Source organism: Cucumis sativus, chromosome 6 (genome assembly GCF_000004075.3).
Source record: "Cucumis sativus cultivar 9930 chromosome 6, Cucumber_9930_V3, whole genome shotgun sequence".
In the NCBI taxonomy this organism is placed as follows: domain Eukaryota; kingdom Viridiplantae; phylum Streptophyta; class Magnoliopsida; order Cucurbitales; family Cucurbitaceae; genus Cucumis; species Cucumis sativus.
Genome location: NC_026660.2, coordinates 138899 through 159123, shown reverse-complemented (window position 1 = coordinate 159123; position 20225 = coordinate 138899). Strand labels below are relative to the sequence as shown.

General features: G+C 30.4%; 2 protein-coding genes and 1 long non-coding RNA gene across 5 annotated transcripts; 2 read left to right on the top strand and 1 right to left on the bottom strand.

Moving 5' to 3' along the window:
• The first annotated feature begins 1619 nt into the window (after positions 1 to 1619).
• On the top strand, positions 1620 to 7356 carry LOC116404531 (CBL-interacting serine/threonine-protein kinase 1-like). Its single transcript, XM_031887158.1, has 12 exons — positions 1620 to 1858; positions 2926 to 2988; positions 3104 to 3175; positions 3298 to 3405; positions 3559 to 3639; positions 4047 to 4226; positions 4926 to 5141; positions 5677 to 5769; positions 5909 to 6031; positions 6567 to 6638; positions 6792 to 6866; positions 7151 to 7356. The coding sequence occupies exons 1-12, from the start codon at positions 1709 to 1711 to the stop codon at positions 7226 to 7228; spliced, it is 1311 nt and encodes a 436-aa protein (XP_031743018.1). The 5' UTR covers positions 1620 to 1708; the 3' UTR covers positions 7229 to 7356.
• A 2122-nt stretch (positions 7357 to 9478) lies between these two features.
• Positions 9479 to 15921, top strand: LOC101206271 (novel plant SNARE 13). Of its 2 annotated transcripts, none has more exons than XM_011658025.2 (10): positions 9479 to 9831; positions 10689 to 10781; positions 10945 to 11038; positions 12253 to 12290; positions 13994 to 14088; positions 14528 to 14607; positions 14686 to 14742; positions 14855 to 14947; positions 15308 to 15372; positions 15465 to 15921. In XM_011658025.2, exons 1-9 carry the CDS (start codon positions 9755 to 9757, stop codon positions 15335 to 15337), a joined length of 657 nt encoding a protein of 218 aa, XP_011656327.1. In that variant the 5' UTR covers positions 9479 to 9754; the 3' UTR covers positions 15338 to 15372; positions 15465 to 15921. The 2 variants fall into 2 exon arrangements, with proteins under 2 accessions (XP_011656327.1, XP_004138520.1); XM_004138472.3 differs by having other exon boundaries at positions 9482 to 9831; positions 15298 to 15372; positions 15465 to 15918.
• On the bottom strand, positions 12367 to 18734 carry LOC105435719. 2 transcript variants are annotated; one of them, XR_004217564.1, is made up of 4 exons: positions 17473 to 18734; positions 17276 to 17367; positions 16728 to 17068; positions 12367 to 12391 (listed from the first exon to the last, which is right to left on the bottom strand). It is a non-coding gene; the product is annotated as an uncharacterized LOC105435719 (long non-coding RNA). The 2 variants fall into 2 exon arrangements; XR_969677.2 differs by lacking the exon at positions 12367 to 12391 and having other exon boundaries at positions 15754 to 17068.
• Positions 18735 to 20225: the final 1491 nt, after the last annotated feature.

The following is a 20225-nucleotide window of genomic DNA, read 5'->3' as shown; positions in this document are numbered from 1 at the left end:
GGAATTGACTGGTTTTCGGCAAATGTTAAATGACAGCTCAACAATGGGGAAAAATTTTCTTTATGGTATGGTTCATGGAATGACAAATCACTGCTCTCCTTTTACTAGCCACGCCTATTTGCTCTCTCAAATCTTCAAAATGGTAGTGTGAAAGATATATATGTGGAATAGGCAGCTTCAAGATTGAGACTTTCATCCTAGAAGACCTCTAAGGAGTATTGAAACACAACAGTGGTCTGATTTGAAACTCATGCTTCCTTCTTTAAACCCATCTCAAGGCACAGATATGCCAAAATGCATGGATGCTAAAAAAAGATGGACAGTTCACGATTGCTTCCATAAAAAAAGTTATCCATAGTATGGACTAGAGAGACGAAAACAACATCAACCCAAGCACCTTAAAATATCTGTGGAAGTCTGGAATTCCAAAGAAGTGTAACTTTTTCTTATGGACAATTCTGCATAATTGTATCAATACTGCCGAGAAGATTCAAAGAAGACTGCCAAGCTATTGCCTAAGTCCAAACTAGTGCTACCTATGTAAAAAGAAATCTGAAGACATAAATCATATTTTCATTCAGTGTGATGTTGCGAAGGAGATCTGGGACAAAGTAAAAAATTCGACCAACTGGCACAACCTTTCCACAAACGCATCAACATTGTGCCAAAATATATGCAATGCTGATCACAAAAGCAAAAAAGGCATCATCACTTTCAACTTGAACATTGATGCATTATGGGTCATATGGTTGGAGAGGAACACCATGATTTTCCTAAACAGAAAACAGAACTACTCGAAAGATTTGGGAAGATGTCAAAAACCTCTCAGGTTTATGGACCGGGATATCCAATCTCTTTAAAAATTATAGCATTAGCACCTGAACGCTTTTGTATAATTTCAGGGCTATTCTCTAGCCCTTGTACTCTCCCACTTCCTGTACTTATTGGTCTTTATTAATGAAGTGGAAATGACGTGGGTATTAAGGAATATCCACCTAGTGAAGATGTCCAAGTGCATCTACTGACCCAAAAATATCCTTTTTAAAAAAATAGAACAAATTTAAAAGTTAATTAAAAGATTAAAATGGATTCAATGAATTAGTTTAAAAGAAATATAAAATTTAAATCATGTGGGACATGTTTTTTAAAATTGATTTTGGAATTGTAAAAATCATTCTTAAAAGAAGATTTTTAATAATTCAAAATTCAATTTTGATGATGGGAACATCACATTTGTAATAATATTTCACAAATTCTTTTGGAAAAAAGTTTTTAATTTCTCTTTTTTCAAAGCTAAGAAAAATATCGTAATTAAGCTAAGATCGGAAGAGATTTTTGTATAATTGTAAGAAATTTTGTACTGTGTAGTTATGTTTTTTTCTTAAAACAAACGCTCAATCATATTCTAGTTACCAAGAGGAAAATCATGTGTAGTATGGAAGTGACATTTTTGAGGAATTTATATATATATTGCCAAACAAAGAGAGTGTTCATGTGATGATGGTAAAGTAATGAATTAGGGTTTTATTTAATCTTTAAACTAATAATGATTCATCACTAAATTGTGTATTAATAATTAATTAATCTAATCTCTCATTGCGTAGAGAACGTAAGGAAAGCAATAAATAAGAGTTGGTTTTAATTAGGTTTTAGACAGAGAATAATAACATCAATAGAGAAGAGGTGTAATAGTAATACTACAAAGGAAATGCGAATGGGAAAATACGAGCTGGGAAGAACAATAGGGCATGGCAGTTTTGGAAAGGTCAAATTTGCCATCAACTTTGAAACTGGTCAACCTTTTGCACTCAAGGTCCTTGACAAGTCCAAAATTATCGACCTCAAATTTACTCATCAGGTCCTTTTCTTTTCTCTTATTGTTATTTGGTCCCTTTAATTACTTTTAGTTTGGATTTTAACAAAACCGAAATATACCATAGAATGATTTCGAGTCATGTGGATAGGTTAAGATTGATTTCAAGATAACTTGATGAAACGAGAATTCAGTTAGAGTAATAGATTCTAAAATTGGATCCCAACTTAGAATGATGGAGTGAAATGTGTTTGAATCGATGTATTTATGAATAATAAAGGTAAGTTTTTAAGTGGTTTTTTTTAAACAATGAAGTAAAAAAATTTATCACCAAATTACTCTCTATAAAACAATACCACTTAAATACACAATTCATTAGATTTTTAATTAATTTCTCTTTTTTTTAATTACTCATACAATAATTGACATAACTATCATTAATTACTATTTTAATATATTAATTAACTATGTTTTTATAGTTTTAAGATTTTGGTTATTTTTAAAAGTAGCCAAATAAATTAAATTTTAGCCAAATTTATCTATAAATTTATTAGCATTTTAAAATTTTAAATTTAAAATCAAAATTAATGGAAAACATAAAAATGATATTTAAATTAAAATAAGGATGTAATATAGTTATATATATAAGGAAGTATATATATTAATAAAAAAAATGTCAAAAGTTAAACATGATAAAATATATATACACTTTCATGAATAACAATGTGTAATCAATTTTGTTCTCAGTGATTTTATTACAGGGAACATAAATAATTTGTCAACTTTTTTACAAAATTTTTCCATATAATAAAAACTATTATTTTTCTTTTAAAATTACAATATACGAATCATAAAGTCTAAAATCAATTTAAAAACATAAGATTTTTTTATCTATATTTTTCCACAGTGATCGAAAGAGGATTCATAAACATCCAAGCATTACGCTGTATTTGAAATTGATTTTGGGAACGAATAAAAAAATAATGATTAAATCTATTAAAATCACTTCTAATTGTAATTTCAAAAGCTACATCGAAGTCTTACTCTAATTTACAATACTTGGCAATCAAGTTTAATATATTTTTGTGTGGTTATCAATTGAAATGATGCAGTTTAAAAGGGAAATACGAACCCTCAAACTTCTAAAGCATCCAAATATAGTTAGGCTATACGAGGTACGAATTCGAATCATCACTCTCTTCTCTCTCCAATCTAATTTATTTCTTACATTGAACTATTTTAGTGATACGTGAATGTTTCAACATCAACCTAAGAAATGGTATTCTGCAGGTATTAGCTAGTAAAAGCAAAATTTACATGGTTCTTGAGTACGTAAACGGAGGAGAGTTGTACAACAGAATTGTAAGTACATTAATACGATATTGTTTAAAGTTTGACATTGGAAAAATGAGAATATTTCACAATCTGATCTAATATGGTATAGAGCTCCTAAAGTAACTGATGTATATATGCATAATAATCAGGCAACGAAAGGGATGCTATCAGAAGCGGAAGGCAGAAAAATCTTTCAGCAGTTAATTGATGGTGTGAGTTACTGCCATGGCAAAGGGGTTTACCATAGGGATCTTAAGGTAAATTTAATTAATATAAAATCAATCCAAAGTTAATTAAGATCAACAAAAAGTAGTTTTTTTTTTTTTTTAATGGATTTTTTATTTTATTTTATTTTATTTAAATTGTTGAATCCAATTTTTCAATTACTTTTCTGGGAAAAACTTATGCAGCTAGAGAACATACTTGTTGATGCTAGGGGCAGTATTAAGATATCGGATTTTGGATTAAGTGCGTTACACGAGCATTTAAGGGTAAGTAAAAATGCTTGAAAATATATTTTGCTACATTCAAATTGTAGAATCAAACTTTAGTTTTCTTTTCTTAAAAAATGTTTTAATTTTTTTTTATGTGAATGGTGATAACCATATTGTTGGCTATTATATGTATATATATATTGATATAGTTCCAACATTTCCTTTGAGAAAAAAAAAGAGATTATTTAAGTTTTGAACTTTTGTGAAAACAACAATTTAACATTTTGAGTTTTGATGCTAATTAAGTCTCTAAATTTTAATATTATATAATAATTTAATTAGTTCTTAATACACTTTTAACCATGTTGCATATACATTATTTGAGTTCAAGTTTAATTATTTAATAAGTAGATGTATGTTTAATTATTTATGAAAATTAACTAAACGAATTAATAATATGAAAGGATGATGGTTTGCTTCATACAACATGTGGAAGCCCAAATTATGTGGCACCAGAAATTATTGGTAACAGAGGATATGATGGTGCAGCCTCAGACATATGGTCTTGTGGTGTTATTTTGTTTGTAATTCTTACTGGATTACTCCCTTTTGATGATACTAATTTGTGCGTCCTTTACCAAAAGGTAAATCGTTTCTCACTTTCAAAACTATCCAATACATTTAAACTTTCAATTAATTGTTATGTTTAATAGGATTTTTGACCTCACCACAATATCTAATAATCGATCACCAAACATTTATAACCTTATTAAAAAGACTATTTAATTATATTTAGAAGCTAGACATTTAATTTAATATCATATATTTTTATTAAATAGGTAATTATCAAAATATATAAAAAAATTCTATTTTTATCTAAATGTCTATGGATATTAGCGTAAATTAAATCTGAAATTTTTCTACATTTTATAGATAGTTTTAGTAGTTTTGTCGCTTACAATAATTTCTCCTTTTGTATATGGTTAAATCAGCTTTTCAGTTTTGAAAAAAAAAAAGAAAGTTAAAAGTTAGTTTTCGTGGTTTTAAAAGTTAGAATTTGGTCAAATATATGAAGCATGGTAAGTTACGATTTGATAAAATCTCCATAAATATATTTAGTCATTAATTTGAGTTTTATCAAACCAAAAAAACTAAATTTTAGTTATAAATTATATGGACAATTATATACATTGTGTTCTTATATATATATATACCCACAAGTGGAAGAATCGAATCTTTAACTATTCAAAGAAAAAAAACTTGTCAATTACTATTGTTGATGTTAGTAAATTATTCAACTAGAAAATTGACGGTATTGATTTATCGTGGTGTTGGAATTTCAGATAATGAATGGAGAAATAAATGAAATACCAAAGTGGGTATCAGAAGGTGCCCAAAATTTAATTAGAAGGATTCTTGATCCTAACCCTAAGTCTAGAATAACAATGGCATCTATCAAAATGGATGATTGGTTTAGAAAGGATTACCATCCAACCTATGTTGATGATGAAGAAGAGGATATACTCACTAATAATGAGGTGGACTCCATAAATCAAGAGGTAAGAGAGTATAAACTTTTTCTAAAGTTTACGTTGTAATATTAATATGTGTTTGGACAACTATTGTGATTAGACTTGTAATTCTATCAATAAAAACTCCAAACTTTTATACTTTTAAATATTTTTTTTATAAAATTGTTTATACATTAATTCTTATCTTTTCGATCCAATGAAAATCTAAGCACATGAAAAAATTGAAAGTATCCGTCACGATTTTCTAGTAATTAATCTTAAAAAAAACAGATCTTGATTGATATTTGCTTCCTTTATAACGATTTGAAGTTTAATTTGAAACCATGCAAGATATTTGTTGATAGAAACATTTAATTAAGAAAATTTCAAAGTCTAATCTAATACAACATAACATATATCAATTCATGATTTAAACTAATACAATCGGCTCAAAAGTTAGAGGTATAAATTGTTTACTCTGTACGTACATATCGTCGACCACTAACAAACTTTAACACGTGTTCTTTATTTTATCTATTAATATATTTTTTTTAATCCTATCTATGTTTTGGGGAAATTAAAGAGTTCAGATCAGTCTCCTCCTACAACCATAAATGCTTTTCAACTGATTGGAATGTTCTCATGCTTGGACCTTTCAGGTTTTTTTGAGAAAGAGGTGAGCAATATAATGATATGTATACATATATATCTTTTAAATTAATAATTTTCCTAATCTATATCTTTTCATTTATGCCATTAATTAATCCCTATATGTATTATTAGTAAATGATATTATTATATATGTTAATTATTAGGACATTTCTGAGAGGAAGATTAGGTTTACAACAAATCAGTACTCTACAAAAGAAGATATCTTCAAGCAGATTGAGTTTCTTGTAACTGAAATGGGGTTTCTAATCCATAAGAAGGAAGGAAAGGTATTCTTCTTCTTCTTCTTCTTCTTTTTCTTTCTTATATGGTGAACTCATTTATTTTATATGTTATCATTCGATTTTCTGGTCGTAATTTGTCATGTTTCAAACTTTTTTACTTCTTTTTTTAAAATTATTTTTTATCTTTTTTTTCAATCAACAAATATGAGTATATATATATACACACACTCTCTTCCAGGAGTACACTTAAAAACAATTAAAAAGGATCTAGACACCGTTTTAATTCCAGTTTGTGTCTTACACTCTCACCTCCTTCTATAGCATTTATTTTCTCTTTAATTAATATTGGTTTTCATGATGAGACTTAAAGTACATTTTTTTATAAAAAAATGTGTTTAATAAAACCTTAGTCGAGAACCAAACACACAGTCTTGGTGCGACTCCAACTATCGTCCAATTCGATTAGAACCACCTGACACCAAATCCGACCAAGAAGAATAAGCTAGAAAACTAACGTTAATTACTTTTTGAAGTTAGTATATAATTCTCCCAATTATAAGTTGTATGGTGTACTGTTCAGTTGAAAATAATGAGAGAGCTGGAAAGGGGTGAGAATGGGGGTGTGACCACCATACTTTCAATATCAGCAGAGGTAATCTTACTAACTAATCTTCTCTAGCTATCATTTTAGATTGAACAAAAACTACCTTTAATTAAACAAATATTCTATAAAATGTAGTAATCCTTCGTAGGATCAATAATTATGGATATTAATTGGTATATATATTGTAAATATTAATGACAGGTTTTCGAGATAAGTCCATCACTATATGTCGTGGAATTAAAGAAATTACATGGAGATTCTTCCTCGTTTAGACAGGTGGTAATCTTAAAGTACATTTTATCGCTAATAAATATTGATAGATTTTTATCAATGGCAATCTAAATGGTAAGAAATTTAGAAAAAATTTCTATAACTTACAAATATTTTATTGACATTTTTTTTAATATTTAAAAGTCTCCAAAATTTAATAACCATAGGAAAAGGTAAATACAACTCAACAAAAAGAAGAAAAGAAAACTAAAAGCAAAATGAATTAAGAGCTTCAATATTGAATAGATGCTTATTATTTATTTACTTGGATTAAAATTAAAAATGTGCAGTTGTGCAACATTTTGTCAAGTGATTTGGGCATCCCTCCAGGCATCACTCGTGATGACATCCGATCAAGTGTCGTCTAGTAAACATTTGCCTGATCGATATAATATATTTATTATTTTATTTATGGTATAATAAAAAAACAATTGTAACCTATTTATAAATTTGGACGAGAATATTTATAAAAAAATTTGATGGTCGACAAAACAAACATGGTCCAATTCACTAATGGACTAATTGACTATAATCATAAAGGTCTATGATGAAAATTTTATATTTTCAAATATTGTTTTACTTTTAGGAAAACAAGTACAATACCTCCTAACATATCATATGAATTATATTTACATATATAATGCATATATCTAAGGTTTCTAAACCAATTGATCTTATTTATTATTTTCATATGGAGACTCGACTTATGAGTGAACGAATAACATATTTTTTAAATTATATTCTCGGTATATTTATCGTTTTGTCCCGCAGTGTTACTTTTATTTACAAATAAGTACAAAGTTGTAATGTTAAAAATTTATTTTAACGAAGAAGTTAAACTTATGACATACCTCCTCAACTGTAGGTGATATTAAACCGAACTAATTAAGTTGTCAATCTTTGCATTTTGCTTTTGTTTTATTTATTTCTACACGAACAACATAAATAAATATATATATATATATATATATATATATATATATATAAAAAAAAAGATAGTTGCAAATATAGGAATTAGAATAATAAAGTATATAGCAACATTTTTAAAAAATTGCAAATATAACAAAATCTATTAGTTTATAACTGATAAACCATATGCAAATATTGGTTTAACACGATAAACTATAAGAATCTACACTCGATAAATTTTATTATATATAAATTTTTTAAAAAAGGTTGCTATATACTTCATTATTATTTTTAAAATTATTATTAATTATAATTGCTTTATATAATAAATAAAGAGAGAAAAATAAATGTATTTGGAGATTTTTCTTCGCTTGAAATTTATGAGTTTGAATAAGCTATTAAATGGTTAATTAATATGGGTAGTGGTCAACTTATAGCAAAACTTTTTCTTTATTAAAATTGATGACTCGTTTATGAAGATTATTACATAGTTTCTTTCTAAAATAGGTGAGCAAATTAATAAAAGTTGGACCCAAAAATGAAATTCGTAATTTAAACTAAACTGTTTAAGGTCTAATCTATATAATGAAATTAAAAGTTTAAAGTATATAAAATTGGTGCAATCTAACAAGTTGAGAATCAAAACTAATTTCATCTTTTTTGGAGAATATTCTACAAATGTACTAGAAAAAGGATCCGAAATCAATTGAGACTAATATCAAATGACCTTGTTGCATGCATAGAGTGAAATTATCGTATTTGTTATTCATTTAAAAAAAATACAAGAAACCTCACATCTCTCCTTTCGTTTTGATCTTTAAAGTGTTTGAGCTATTACAATTTTAAAATTGTTATCTATGTTATTATTTCGTCTCAAATTACGTCGAAACAACTGTCAGACCTATTACTGATATTTCCTTCTCATCTTTATATATATGAACTCTTTTGTTGAATCACACTCGTTAATGAGTCAAAGCAAAATTGCTCTTGGTTGATTGCATGAATTAGAAGCAACAATAAAAGACAAGAAAGGAAACCATAGATAAAAACAAAAAGGAAAACAAACAACACGACAAAATAAAAGAAAATGGGAGAATTTGACTTGCAGTCGTAGAAGAAAAATCGTTCTATGCGAAATCAAAAGTTTACAAATATAGTTAAATGAACCAATATATTTATAAACATAAAAAGATATAAAATATATATGTTGGGATATATTTCAATATACTAAATTCTGACAATAATTATAAATATTTTCAACAATTTTATAATTAAAAGTTAAAAGTTATTTTATTAATAAATATTAATAAATATATATAAAATTTTATAAATAATTGTTTTTTTCGAATTTGGGTTGGAATGATGCGGGGACACCAAAGGAAAAGAGACGAGAGAATCCTTTGAATAAAATAAAAAGAAGAAACAAAGGGACCCTTCTAAACTAAACCATTTTTAACAATCAGTTTTCTTTTTTCTTTAATCACAAACAGCAACACGACACTCTGTTCTTCCTTTGCCTTATTCCTAAAATTCCCTAATCCGCTAATTACTTAATTGTAATTATAATTAATTAATCTTCATTATCCCTAACTTAATACCCTAATTAATTTATTAATTTAATCAAATTTTCTCCCCTCATCAGGCCCATTCCCCATTGCCTTTGCCAGCCTATCTCACACATTCTCTCTCTCTCTCTCTCTCTCTCTCTCTCGCTCTCTTCCCTTTCCCTTCGATCTTCATCTTTTTCTTTTCAATCTCCATTTTCGTCAATCCCTCTTCTCCATTTTTCTTCTCAATTTCCTTTTCTATTCTTCCATTTTTCCTGTTTTTCACCATTTTTTTTCTCTTTCATTACACCTACTTTACTCCCACTCTCACTAGGGTTCCTTTGAATTTCCCTTCCTTTTACTTGGATTCCATGCTATAATCTGCTTTTATAGATGCAATAAACTGTCCAGATCGTCGCAACTTACACTTCCGGCGAAATGGCCAGCGCCTTGCAGATGACTCCTCAGTTAGAGCAGATCCATGGTGAAATTCGTGATAATTTTCGGGCTCTTTCGTATGTTTTTATTCTCCTCTCTTTATTTTATTGTTATTTTGTTAGTTTGTTTTGCTTGTTTTTTTGTGTTTTTCTATCTATATATGGTTTTGGTTTGTGTGAAACGTACTGCCAATTCACTGTTGATGTTCTCTTGTTCGGTTGTGTAATTGGTTTTGAGGGTTTGGAAGTCTCTGGTGAAACTAATTGACGGACTTTTGTTCTTTCCTCGGTCTTATTTCTCGTTGGATTTCCTATATACTTGATCTTGTTAATACTTGTCCGAGAATTATGGGATTCTACCATCCTAAACCTCGTTTGGGGATTTGGAGAAGGGAGGTTAGCGCTCATTTGATAATGTGTTTTTTCTGTTGTTAATATTATGCTGATTTACTTGCTAAAACCACCTTCTTTTTTGTCCCTAATATAATTAGAAAATTGTACTTTTGATAAGCCCTTGTTTTATTTTTGAAATTTGAATGGTTTCTAAACTACTTTTTAGAAAGTGAAAAATTATACCACAAAACTGTAGGCGAGCTTAGCTTTTTTAAAAACAGAAAACTGTAAACAAAGCTGTGGAGTAGAAGCTGTAGTAGATTAAGTACTGGTGAGTCCTTGTAGCTAAGTTTGTATGTGGTTCTCTGAATTTATCTATTAAAAATTGGATGCCACTAGCTCTATGAGATCCATACAGTGGAAGTTTTTGAAGTTGAAATCACTTACTCAATATCATCCTAAACTTAGTCCTAAATTTGGTGATTTCTATGGTAACACTGCAATATCACTTTAATTTGACCCTATCATTGAGTATCAGCATTATGGTAGTTATCTTATTTATCAGCATTCTGATATCCTCTTTGATTTCTACTGTCTATCAGAAATGGGTTCCAAAGACTGGATAAGATCAAAGATTCCAGTAGACAAAGTAAGCAGCTGGAGGAGCTCACAGGAAAGATGAGAGAATGTAAAAGGTATGGAAAAACCCGCACATTGTTCTTTGAACATATGGTAGCTTAGCTTCTTTTGTTGCATTATAAAGAAAATTGCAGTTTGAGTTATGCGTACACAAACTAGATACTAGATTATTAATGTTCTTTGTATATATTTGTTCACAAAATGGAGCTGTTCTTGCAGATTAATAAAAGATTTTGACCGTGAAATCAAGGATGAAGAGAGTAAAAATCCACCAGATGTGAATAAGCAGCTTAACGATGAGAAGCAATCAATGGTTAGTTCATTGTTGTTGTATCTTTCAAACTTAGCATATGAGTACATTTAGTGAAGGGAGAACTTGTACAAAGTCTGACAGTTAGCAGCTTAAGTGAACCAATTTTCTGTTATTTAATATGTCAATGGGGATTACCAAATCATAAACTAAAGTGTGGATTGATTTGTAAAATTTATGCATAATGTTTCCTCAAATTCATTGTTATAAGATGCACTTTTCGTCAACAAGAACTTAGCTCAACTGACACTTGTATGTACCTAAGAATAATAAGTCTTGGGTTCAAATCCCCTCACTCCCACCTGGTACTAAAACAGATGCACTTTTCAATCTTCTTTCATAGGTTATTTGACTCAAGATTCATAGGGTAACTAGATGCTTGAGAACATTAGACGTGTGTATGCATTGGAACTGTCTAGAGGAAAATTCATTGGTTTCGATAAGTTTGTTAAAAGAACTGATAGGTATCAGGTTTATTATTTATGTATAGAGAAGGGCAAATATTGGAACAGCAGTGTACACAGTTATCTAGGCAATGGAACAAGGCTGATTCTCTCCTGTTAACAAGTACCTACCCAATAAATATTTTTATACGAAATATATTTTATGCCCAAATATGCAAAATTTGTAGAAAGTTGAAATGCCTAGATTGTTTGTTCTTGAACTACTCCTTGCCAAGTTTAGTTGAGAGAATGAGAATCTTTGGAAAATCATCAATTTTATATCAGAGTTGCCCTCCGGCTGCGATGGGACTCAAAGCATTACAATTTGGCTGATTGCTTTCTGCATTTTTTTGTTTCGTGAGACTAGGAAATCTAGGAGTGGGATTATTTATTTGTGAACAAGAGGTAATATAGAGAAATTGAGGGATGCCTCTTATCTTCCTCAAATACAATTTTCTTTTCGCAAGTCATTTGTTTCTGTTGACATTGCTTGCAGTTCAATTTTAGAATCAAATGATTCTAATAATTTCTCATTCAAAATGGACATTTGAATGGAGGCATCATACATTGCCTATTATCATGAGCATTGAGAGGATGGAGAGTTGTGGGGCTGTATTTATGAATACACTCAAGTATACATTTCTAATTGCTCTTTGGGTTACATATAATATCACTTGTTGATACTGTTTTAAAAATTTCTCATTGAAAACCTGTATTTACAGTGGTTTAGAATTTTAATTGATTTTGTACTTATATCAATATTTTCATTTGTAGATCAAAGAACTGAATTCATTTGTTGCATTGAGGAAAACGTAAGTCCTCCTTTCTTTTCTTTTTTCCTTTTCCTTCTTTCTCTTGTGTAGAATATGGTACAAGTTAAGTATATAATGTAGGAGCAAATGAGTTCTGAGCCCTAAAAAAAAGAAAAGGGGGTTATTCTTGCCTGAGAATGAAAGTAATAGTTTTTTTTAATCATTATTTGTTTAATAAGAAACAAATTTCATTGATATAATAAAATTTACAAAACAACAGATGAGTTACAAAGGAGAAAGGTGTACATTTGCACCACGACATAGCTAGAAAGATAATATGTTAAAAAAAGAAACTGTGAAAAGTGCTTCCCTTTTTGTTGAAGAGGTGGTAAAATATTCCAGTTTCAGTTTCTAGGGTGTGTGAAGAAGTATATATCACCTGCCTTTTGATTCAGATTCTTCCCATTTTATACTTGTTGGATAATCAATTTTTTTTTCTTTCTTTAATTACCCTAGTAGAAATTCATTCAAAAGCCAATAAAGCCAGACAGAAGAACGTAAGGGACAAAGATATAAGTTATCCCTTTTTCCCTAAGAAAGGGTGACAAAAGGACCCTCAAACTCAAATATTATATATTTTCCAAAGGCTTATAATATGTTAGGACGTGGAGAGTCATACATGTTTTGAGATGTAAATCAAAACCAAGTTTTCCATTTTCTAACCAGGAGGGTAGAACCTTTAAGAAATTTGGGTAAATTTTGGTGATTTACTAAACAGATTGAGGAAGTGAATGGTGAGATTACGGATTTCCTAACGAAGCAAATAGTTAGCTCATTAAAGTATAATAACATTGTGGCAATAAAGAGGGGTCATAAAAAGTTATATTGCCGAGGTATATGGAAAGGGTAGTGCCGGGAGTAAGTAAAATTCTGCCTGATTTAGTGTACGACTGCAAACAAAATTGAAGCAAGGGCAACTATATTTACAAAAGGATGACAAGGGTTGTTCACCTAGCCTTTTCATGTAAAAGAGGGAGAGGTAGTGAAGAGGGTATGTGATTCAAGGTCTTGATAGAGATGGCATGAAACATATTTTGACTGAGTCGAAAATACGGCTTTAGACTACTTTGAGGTTTATGACTGAAAAGAAACAATAGAACATATAAAGTGAGTGGAACATACAAAGGAGTATATATACAAGTATATTTCTCCTTAAAGTTTATAGATAAGCACTTCCATTCTCCTTGTTTTTCCTGCCAAATGCTTTCTTTCAAATTTTCTTGGAAAGATGGGGGCAGAAAGGTTTATGTACAAATATACGCATACTTAAAGTGAACAAATAAGCACTCAGATCCTAGTTGATTGTTATACATGGCTTTATAATCAATTTTCCCTTGTAATTTACTTATTGGAAATCTTCTTTGTTTTTCTCAAATAGAGGAGTGGGAGAATCATTACTTGGGTCAAACATTGTCACTGTATTAATGACTAGTTTTTCTTATTCGAAAAAGGATAAAAACGTGTAACTGAAGTTGGTTGGGTTTGAATCTTGTGTGAATGTATGTTGTAATGCATCATGAAAACATGGTTTCTCTTATTAAAAAAAATGTTATCAAGCCGCTGGAAACGTTAGTTTCCTTTCCTCAATAATTGAATGTGGTTCACATGATTAGCAGTCAGTAGTTTACTCCATCAGCACATTGGAATCAAATTGCTTGGGGTGTGAGTTCCCTAATTCTTTTTAATTGTTGAATGAATTACAGGTACATGAATAGTCTCGGTAATAAAAGGGTTGAGCTATTTGATGAGGGAGGTGTAAGTGAACCTACAGCGGATGATAATGTTCGGATGGCCTCATGTAAGCTATATTTTCCATATTTATAGGCATCATAGAAAATTTCCCATATTGCCTATTTGAGGACTGCTGATATCTGATTCATATTTGTATAGGCATCATAGAAAAGTTCCCATATTGCCTACTGAAAAAAAATGTAGTTTTGATTGAAAACAAAGAGAAAACAAAGCAATTTTTAGTAGAAACAATTCTATGTTTAATCGACTTCCTTTTTGGCCTTTGACTAAAATAAGGGTGAAATGACAAAAAAAAAAATCTTCGTGATGCTCCCTATGTAAATATGTGGCTTTTTTTCCCAATTAAGGTAGTGATTAATAAAGCAAGCAATTGAAGACAAAATTGTCAAGCAGCTTCTTAATTAGTAAAGCAAGCCTTAATTTAGAAGCTTGGATTCGAGGAGTATCTATTTTTCTCATTCTATTGGCTTGCCTTTATGCTGTAGCAATGACAAATCAAGAACTTATTGATGCTGGTAAGAAGACAATGGATGAGACCGATCAGGCCATTCAACGCACTCAAAAGGTGAAGAACGAATGACTTGAAATGTGTGATTTTATCAGTTTTAGCCATTTTGTTCTAATGCTCAACTTCTACCCATAGGTGGTTGAACAAACTATTGAAGTGGGAACTCAAACTGCTGCTCAATTAAAAGGCCAAGTATGTTCGTAGTTGAAATTACACCTCTTATTGTTAAAAGTATATTCCCTATCTGACATGAACATTAGAATTTCTCAGGTATTCTCTTAACTTTTCCCAATTATATTTTCAGACTGACCAAATGGGCCGTATAGTAAACGAGCTTGACACAATCAATTTTTCAATTAAGAAGGCTTCCCAACTTGTGAAAGAAATTGGCAGACAGGTAAGTCTACCTTACGGCCCTCAAAGCCCCCCACCCATCTGCAAGTAAATAAAATAATGGTTAAATTGAAAATTTGATCACTATAGTTTGGAGAAAATTATTGTTTAGTGGCGGTAGTTTTTAATTAGAATTTTGTGCTAATGGTGTGATAAAACTCTCATAAATAGTTCTTACTTTATTATGAGGAATGGAGATATTATCAAAACCATAAGTCTATTTATGAAGTTTTATCAAACCATAGATCCTGACTTCTATAGAGGACCAAATTTGTAATCTAACTTAAAATAATAACATGATTAACTTTTTGGTTTTCTTACCGGGACTGATCTCCCCTCCCCATCTTTGGAAAGGTTGCTACAGATAAATGCATCATGCTGTTTCTATTTCTAATTGTGTGTGGAGTGATAGCCATTATCGTAGTCAAGGTAAACTCTGCAGTTTATTACATTGAAAGAAGAGAGCTTCAAATGTGGTGTCTTTTTGTAATAACAAAGTTTGATTATGTATAAATTTTCAGATTGTGAACCCCAACAACAAAAACATCAGGGATATTCCAGGATTGGCACCTCCAGTTCCTGCAAGGAGGCTTTTGTATCTGAGGACAACCGATTATTTCGAGTAAATTCTTGTGTGTAGGAAAGTGTAGGTCTTCATGGTTATCTATTCCCAGGTACATTCTTGCTTAAAGAAGGCATCGAGACACGACATTGTGAGAATTCATTTGCTTTACTTTACTTTACTTTACTTTGTATGCAATTCAATCTATTCTTGGCTGAGATGTGCATATAGTTTGGTTGTGATTTTGGTTTTTTTTTTTTTTTTCAAATTTCAAGAGAGACTACAGTGTGTGATCATGTGTAAATGTTTTTTACTTTTGAGGCAATTAATGTCTTTGCGGAATTTACCCACTTAACATTGTTCTGTACACTTCAGACTATGCGTCTTATAGCCAATATTAATTCCATTCCCACTGTCGACTGCTTGATAATCACAACACTTTCCTTTTCTTTTATTGTATTTCAAGTACTCTCCTACTATAATGATATTTTCACCTATTTACGTTGTTCTAGTATTGAACAAAATAGTAGTCGTGCGGAAACTACTCATTTGGTTGATGTTGGTTGGTTGAAGATCAATTAGTATCTCATTGCCATATAGGAGGATTTGGAGTTGGAGTGACTAAATTGAAGTTTTCTATGTCAACTCAAAAGAATAAACATACAAACGTCGGATGTGGATGAGTTGAAGAATGTGATAGCTTTCTTGTTGAAGGACACGGAAAAGATGAGCAGGAGAAATTGTAATAATTGTGTTGATGTGTATTACTTACATCAACACATGTTCTTTGCTAAACTAGGAATCAAAAGGGACCCCATTGTTGTCTATTTTTATACACAGGTCAATTATAACATTTGCTCGAGAAGCATACCACTGGTGATTGTCGCTATTTGCGATGGAATGAGTGATGCATCTTCTTTAGCATCTCTTCCAAACATTTTACATTCATAGTTTGCAATACTGAGGCATGAAGACTAAATATGCACAAACACATTTTAAAACAATTTCCCCCCTTTTTCTGGGATTAGGATTTAGAAAATGATTTTAAATGTTAGTCTTGATTTACTTGAGAACACTTAACATGTTTTTATTGTAAAAAAAATATTAAACATGGTTGGTATAAGAGGAAAAAAAAACACATTAAATTATATTTCAAAGAAGCTGATCGAACAAATCATTCAACAAGTATTAAAAGTCTCAACTCTATGAAATAAAGAATTACCGTAAAGCTAGCCACATCTATTGTTGTAGTTCAAAATTTCTTCTATAATTAGTATCAGACTGTTAGGCCACCGATATTGCTGAAATATTCTAGGAAAGGTAAAAAGGGTAGTCCAGAGTGAAAGTTGGTTAGAATGGAGATAAGAACCACTATATATAATAAAAGGTTGCGATTGGCAGAAATTGGTTTTTTTGGTAATAGAAAAGGAGCGAGAGGAGGGAGAGAACCAACTCTCTGTAATCGGTTAGGTTGGCTTTAGGGCTATCTTTTGATTATCAAACACTAATAGTAGTAAGGAAATACCTTATAAAGACTTCTTGTTCTCAATGCCTTTCGTTCATCTGCAGGATAGTGCAAGAATAGGTATTGTCTGAATTTTATGGTTGCTAGTTAGAAAGAAATTGTTCTATGTCTGTGTAGAAGAGAGAAATATGTCTTACCCTGATACTATATGAGACTAAACTCCGATCATAATTATTGCTACTTGAACCATATGATATATCATATACTCAGTCTAAAGTACCGTGCAAAAGCAAATGGACACTAACCTTTACAAGTTATTTTGGGAATGTTGTCAGTAGAAAGTGGAGAATGAGATACGTGAACATCCTTCATCTTTTAGCAATTACACCGCAGAGTGCTGCATCAGAAGTCAGAGACAGAGGAATAAGTTAGCTGAATGAACTTTTGCAAATCAAAAGGCTTGTAAAAAAATGCTCAAATTATCAACAGAGAATGAAGTTACCAACTGTATATTCTAAAACTAATGAAATAGAACAGTTGAAAAGGCTACAAGAACACAATCCTGAAGAACACCACCAACTCGAATGGTAACGGTGCCAGTTCTTCCAATTGCCAAGAAAATAGAGAAGTTCAACACCAAAGCGCAGAGAGCATTAGAGCAAAAGATCCAGAAGTTAAACTGAATCTGTGAAATTTCCATTATGTTTCTCCAGAAAATGCCATGGAAAAAGCAGAAACTCAAAGCTACACGGAAAATCCAATTAAACAGAGTTAATAGTTGGCATAGACAATTAAAATCTCACGTACGTTTCAATTTGGTTCGTGTCTTGTCTCTTTTTTTTTCTCTTTTTTGTTCATACCAACCACTAAAAATGTTGCCACACTGGAAGGTGGTGATTATGAAGTGAGGTATTTCCAAACAAAATCATTATAAAAATATATATGCATTTTCCTCGGCATGTACTTAAAGCTTTGAGCATCTGCATGAATGCCACCAAAAGATGCCAAGTAAGTAGTGTTGCAAAACCTACAATGAGAGCACAGAAAATGGCTGATAATATTTGATAAATCTAGACTACGATACATAATTCTTGTGGCGGGCTTTCTTTCATAGCCAAACCTCACCAAATTGAAAGATATTCTTAAAAGAAAATGAAGAAAGACGAAATTTGCAATAACAGTACGAAAACCCGCTCTCATCATAGTTGAGGATACAAAAAAGTAAAAAAAAAAAAAAAAAAAAAAGAAGGATTCGGTCTCATCAAAAGATCGGGATGGATCAGTATAATTACAATGTAAACGCAACTTAGAAGCACTAGATATAATCCGTAAGACTGTGCAATACGAATCGATACAATGTGAAATTCAGCTAGAAATTGAGTTCAATAATCTTGAATCCTTAGTGTAGACATGTAAATGCAACCATCACTAGTAACAAACAGAAGCCCAAGTTCAAAAGCCTCGATCATTGATGCAATGTGCTATATCAATAATATGAGTAAAAATCGCCAAGTAATTAACCAAAAGAAGAAGATAACAGAAACGTAAATCAGAGAAGAAAAACATTGTAAAAAAGTAAAAAGTACAAATATGGAAATGAAAGAAGAGTAGAAAACGAAGAGAAGTTCAGATTCTTGCACCGATGAACGAGAAATCACAGTTGATAGGAGCAAAAAGCACCAAATTCTATAGGGAGAAATCATAAACCCTAGCCATTCCTAAGAAGAGGAGAGCTTCAAAGAAATGGAAGAAGAAGAAAGTGAAGCGGGAAAACTAGCAAAGTATTCAACTAACATGAACTTAACTGATCATGTTAAGATGTGTTTTTTGCTGATGGGCCGGGCCCTGGGAGTTAGGCCCATTAAGTCATCCAAGCCCAACAACATCACAGGAGATAATTTTGCAAATATAGCAATGAGGTTGAAATATATTTGTATAAATAGTCTATAATTTGTTATATTTTGAATTTTTCAAAATGTTATTAAGATTTTACACATTACAATCATTCTTAAATAAACTACAAACTAATTATTTGTCACTAGTAAAAAAAGTAAATAGAAAGAATCAATAGATCGATAATCTTAACTTCCATATGGTTTTAGCATTGTAGATTCTACCTCTCCAAACGTCTTAAAAGAAAGAATACAAGAGAATCATAGGCATATAGTTTTGTAGTCAATAGATGGGAAATAAAAATGGTAGCATGCCCAATAATTTCTTGCAACCACCGTGTGACATGGGGACATAATATGGGTGTGGAGGAATCATTCATTAATCATTTACCATACTTTGCATTATGACAATTTTAATATTGAAATCGATGCCAACGCCGCACAAGGGGAGGGGGCTACGAACCATTTTCTTATAAAATACTTTTCAGAAAATTGGTTTTCTTTTTAAACAAATACGAGATGTGAAATTTAAATCATAAATTTTATAATAGATGTTTTTATTTACTCAATTGTGTTTTCTTTTCAATAATTTGTGAGATAAAAATCCTGAGTCTCTAACTTTTTTTTAATTTAATTGAAAGTACATATTTTGACTTGTTAAGCTATACTTAGTTAATGTAATATAAGTAATGGAAGGAATGATAATTTATTTTATTATACAAGTGAATATAATGACCTTTTTATGAAGTTTTTGGGTTTTTTTAAGCGGACTTATTTAGCTGATGTTTGTGGGATGAAAAACCTTAGCAGTATCATGAGGATAATTTTTTAGGGCAAAAATGGTTATACTCTTAATATGCATCTAATTTAGAGTAATCATTTGAAAATTTTACCATGTACTATTGTTAAAAGTTGTATCATTATGTTCCGTAGAAAAATTGTTACATTAATATATTGAAACTATCACAAATACCTAATTAATAGATGTTGACATTAACAATAGTATACTTGATCGATTCAATCTCCCACTCTTCAATAATATAGGAATTCAAGTTTTCATGACAATGCAAAATTGTCACATACGTACGTGCACACAAGCTATTACATCACATTATCACAGTTTCATCGTGCATTTATAATTTATTTAGCAAACTCAAAAAAGTCAATCTAACTACTTTGAAACAAGACATTAGAACCTTACTTAGTATTCATTTGGTTTTCAAAAATTAAGCTTATAAACACTCAACCCATTTATAAATTTCTTGATGTATTATCCATGTCTTACCAATGTCTTAAAAAACAAAGTCAATTTTTTTAAAAACCAAAAAGAGAAAAAAAAAAAAAAGAATAGTTACCAAATACT